This window comes from Charadrius vociferus, unplaced genomic scaffold, assembly GCF_000708025.1.
Source record: "Charadrius vociferus isolate BGI_N301 unplaced genomic scaffold, ASM70802v2 scaffold1089, whole genome shotgun sequence".
In the NCBI taxonomy this organism is placed as follows: domain Eukaryota; kingdom Metazoa; phylum Chordata; class Aves; order Charadriiformes; family Charadriidae; genus Charadrius; species Charadrius vociferus.
This window is the reverse complement of record NW_009649968.1, coordinates 113,880-117,781: the sequence shown is the minus strand read 5'-3', so window position 1 is coordinate 117,781 and position 3,902 is coordinate 113,880. Positions and strand designations below refer to the sequence as shown.

The 3,902-nt window shown below is 64.5% G+C and overlaps 1 protein-coding gene across 8 annotated transcripts in view; it reads left to right on the top strand.

Annotated features, from left to right (window-relative positions):
- The first annotated feature begins 471 nt into the window (after positions 1-471).
- Positions 472-3,902, top strand: part of TPM3 (tropomyosin 3) — a 19,738-nt gene continuing 16,307 nt past the window's right edge. For 4 of the 8 annotated variants that reach the window (XM_009891575.1, XM_009891573.1, XM_009891578.1 and 1 more), the window contains exons 1-2: positions 472-596; positions 956-1,081. In XM_009891575.1, coding sequence (XP_009889877.1) covers positions 483-596; positions 956-1,081 — 240 coding nt within the window. In that variant the 5' untranslated portion in view covers positions 472-482. The remainder of the gene's footprint in view (positions 597-955; positions 1,082-3,902) is intronic. The other 4 variants (XM_009891576.1, XM_009891577.1, XM_009891579.1 and 1 more) reach the window with 2 other exon arrangements.

Genomic DNA, 3,902 nt, shown 5'->3' with positions numbered 1-3,902 from the left:
CTCTCCCAGGAGTAGTAGCGAAACGTCCCGTCCAGCCTATTTGGAAATGGGAACAAATTGCTCCCCCGCCTTACCTCGCCCATCGCATCCCATATATAGTCATATCTACGGTCAAATGGCAGGCAGCAGCGAATGGGAGCGCTGAGCCGCCGAAAAAAGCCGGGGGGGGAGTGAGAGAGGGAAAGGGGTAGGGACGAACAGAGGAGGGAGGGAAAAAAAGAATCCCTTTCCAAAAAAGTATTGGATGTCTTGAGGAATGCAGTCAGCCCCCTGGGAAAGTACATATCTGTGAGGCGCTCCCTGCCCGCCGCTTGCACTCCGCCGGCGTCCCGTACCGCACGGATCAGCCCCGCCGCCCGGCAGCTCCGCGCCGCTCCCCCGGGGGCCACCGCTGGGTCTCGGTCTCGGGGCTGTCCCGCAGCTTTTCAAGTTTTGCTTTCGGGTGAAATTCGCGTGGGGAAGCGCCCTAGACCACCGCCACCATGGATGCCATCAAGAAGAAGATGCAGATGCTGAAGCTGGACAAGGAGAATGCCTTGGACAGAGCTGAGCAAGCTGAAGCGGACAAGAAGGCAGCGGAGGAGAGAAGCAAGCAGGTCTGCACCGAGGGCCCGGCGCAATGAGCGCTGGGGGGGCATGGACCATGCTGAGCCCAGACCCAACACACCCTGGCAGGGGGAACAAGGGTGTAGGGTGTGAGAGCTGCCACTGTCCCACAACTCGGGGACCATGCCACAATGCTGTGGGGCATCCCAAGGGCTGCCCAGGGCTCAGCCCATGCCAGCTGGTGGCATGTGGGACAGGTATGGACACTGTGGGGCAGAGCTGGCCCCGGGCTGGGGTAGGAAGGATGCCGTGGGGCAGAGCTGAGCCTGGGATGGGGTAGGCAGGGCTCTCCCGCCGTGTGGGGGTCCAGAGGGAACTCCACCCGCAGTGACTGCTGCTGCCCTTCCAGCTGGAGGACGAGCTCGCCGCCATGCAGAAGAAGCTAAAAGGGACAGAGGATGAGCTGGACAAATACTCTGAGGCCCTGAAAGATGCCCAGGAGAAGCTGGAGTTGGCGGAGAAGAAGGCGGCAGACGTACGTATGGGGTGCAGGGCGGGAGCTGGGTTGGCTGCCCTCCCCTTGTCACCCTCCTGGTGGGACTGCAGCCATTCCCTGCGGCCTTGGGGACAGAAAAAGGTCCCCGTCAGGCTTGGTGCACTCCTGGCAAAGCGGTGTAGAGGGTGACCCTGGGAAGGACACATCTTGGGGGAGTCACCCACAGCCACGCAGGGGACAGAGGGATGGTGGCTTCTTCATGGGCAGGGATGTCCCGGGATGGAGCCGGCCGGGCAGCCAGGGACACCGAAATGGGGGCAGAGCCACAGCGGCAGCGAGCAGCCCCTCGAGCGCGGGACGTGGGGTCCACACGTGTCGCCAGGAAGCTCTGTGTCACTGCTGCTGTCGGAGGAACTGAGGTCCGGAGGAGGGGGGAGCCCTCGTCTCCCCAGGCAGGCGGAGGCTGCGTGGGCAGCGTGACAACTGCACAGCCCGGCTATTGTTGGCCACCGTTTCCAGGAAAACAATGGCGCGAGCGGTGCAGGGTTTCACTGTCCGGCTGCTTTCCCAGCCATCACGTGGCGTGGAGTTTGGCTCCGCTCATCGCAGCCAGAGGGGCTGTCACCCCGTGGGGCCATGATGTCTCAGGGGTCGAGCATCGGGGAGATGCAGATCTTGCCTCCTGCGGGAGCTGGAAGAAAGACCCGGCTCCTCTCCCTCGATGGGCCCAGCTCTGATGTCCAGCCCAGAGCCTTCCACTCTGGCTACGCCGCTGACGCCTGGCCATGTTTTTCCTGACATGGTGCCTGGGCTGGCTCTCACTGGCACATCCTGGCTCCGAGACGGGGGCCAGGGTGAAACTGGGAACTGTCGAGCCCTCCCGAAGCCCTCGACAGTTTGTCAGCCCTGTGGCTTTGCTCATGGCTTCCTCTCCTGGCCCCTGCTGAGCGTGCCGGAAGTGCCTGCCCTGCGCCGGCAGTTGGCACACGCCGACCATGGCCTTGCAGAGCTCTGGGGAGTCCTCTCCCTCCCTCAAGCCCTTATTTCCTCCCTGGCATTTTCAGACTCTCTCCCCGCCATCACCCCACAGCGCTGAGGACCACATCCCCACTCGCTTCGCATCTCGTTAATCCCCTTCTGTTCATTCAGAGCCCCCTTTTTCCAGCTGCCACCCCCCAGGGTGGCTTTGGGGCTCCCCCGGTTTCACCCTGGCTTAGGGAAATGGAGGGATTTTGGAACCCGGAGCGCTGGATGCTCAGAGCTGCGTGCTGGCTCCCTCCAGCCGGTGGGCGCACGCAGAGTTGGGGCCTTTTGGTGGCCAGCTTGTCTCTGGGGGACCTGCCAGGCCATTAGGCCAGCCGAGCGTGTGCCAGCCCTCCCCACGCTGGCAAACACACCCCTGGGACATGTGCCTGCCCCGCTGCTGAGGGTTTTAGGAAGCGGCACAGGGGCGGCAGCCTGGCGCCCCTTTCCTTTTATTCGTGTGCTGCTGAACAGGCGGCGAGGTGAACGAGGGCAGCGACTGGTCTCGGTTAGGTTTTTATTGAGCTCTCGGGGGGCTCGGTGACCCTCATGGCACAGAGGAACGCCACTCACCGCAGCGTTTTCTGCCCTACTGAGTTTTAGGAATGGCTAAAGCTGTCGCAACGGTGGGTTTTGGGGCACGGCGGTGGAGCGGGAGCATGGCAGCAGCACTCTGCACCGTGGCTTGGTGTGCTGGCAAGCACCAGAGCCCCGTCCCTGGAGAGGAAGGAGGGGAGCAGGGTCTGCTGCAGGGCTGTGGGGTCTCAGCCCCGGTGGGTGTGGGGGCTCTCTAGGGCGGGAGCGGGGGTGGGAGGTGGTGTGTGAGCTCAGCCCCCGGGAATGTGGCGCCACTGCAGCCCCGCCATGCCCGTGTGAGGCCCGTGGGGCTGAGGTGGCCCCAGCCCCAGGGCGCTCCCGGGGCCAGACAGCCACCTGGCCACAGGGCCCCATGGGGGTGGGGGGCTGTGTGGGGCATGGTGGGGTGGGGCAGAGTGCGTGCACCCCCGTGGGATAGGATGTGGAGGCCTGTGTGTGATAGGGCCCCTGTCCTCAGGGCCCTGTGGAGCAGGTCCCAGTGTCCCCCCACCCGTATGGGGCAGGTCCTGGTATCCCCATACCCACATGGGGCAGGTCTTGGTGTTCCCAGATGCTGGTGGGACAGGTCCCAGGGTCCTGGACTCTGTGAAGCTGGTCCCAGTGTCTGTAGGCCCTCATGGGACAGGTCCTGGTGTCGCCAGGCCCCTGTGGGACAGGTCCTGGTGTCCCCATACCCACATGGGGCAGGTCCCAGTGTCCCTAGGCCCCTGTGGGACACATCTTGGTGTCCTCAGGTCCCCATACCCACACGGAGCAGGTCCTGGTGTCCCTGGGCCCCTGTGGGGCAGGTCCCCACATCCACATACCCACGTGGAGCAGGTCCTGGTGTCCCCATACCCACATGGGGCAGATCCTGGTGTCCCCATACCCACGTTGGGCAGATCTCAGTGTCCCCATACCCCCGTGGGGCAGATCCTGGTGATCCCATACCCACACAGGGCAGATCCCGGTGTCCCCAGGTCCCCATGGGACAGGTCCCAGTGTTGCCATACCCACACAGGGCAGGTCTTGGTGTCCCCAGTCCCTGGTGCAACAGGTCCCGGTGTCCCCATTCCCATGTGGGGCAGGTCCCGGTGTCCCCATACCCACGTGGGGCAGGTCCTGATGTCCCCATACCCACATGGGGCAGGTCCCCGTCTCCCCATACCCACAAGGGGCAGTGTCCCCGCTCCCGTCCGGGCCGTCCCGCTGTCCCCAGGCCCCACCGCGGCGCAGCCGGGTCGCAGCTCCCCGTCTCCAG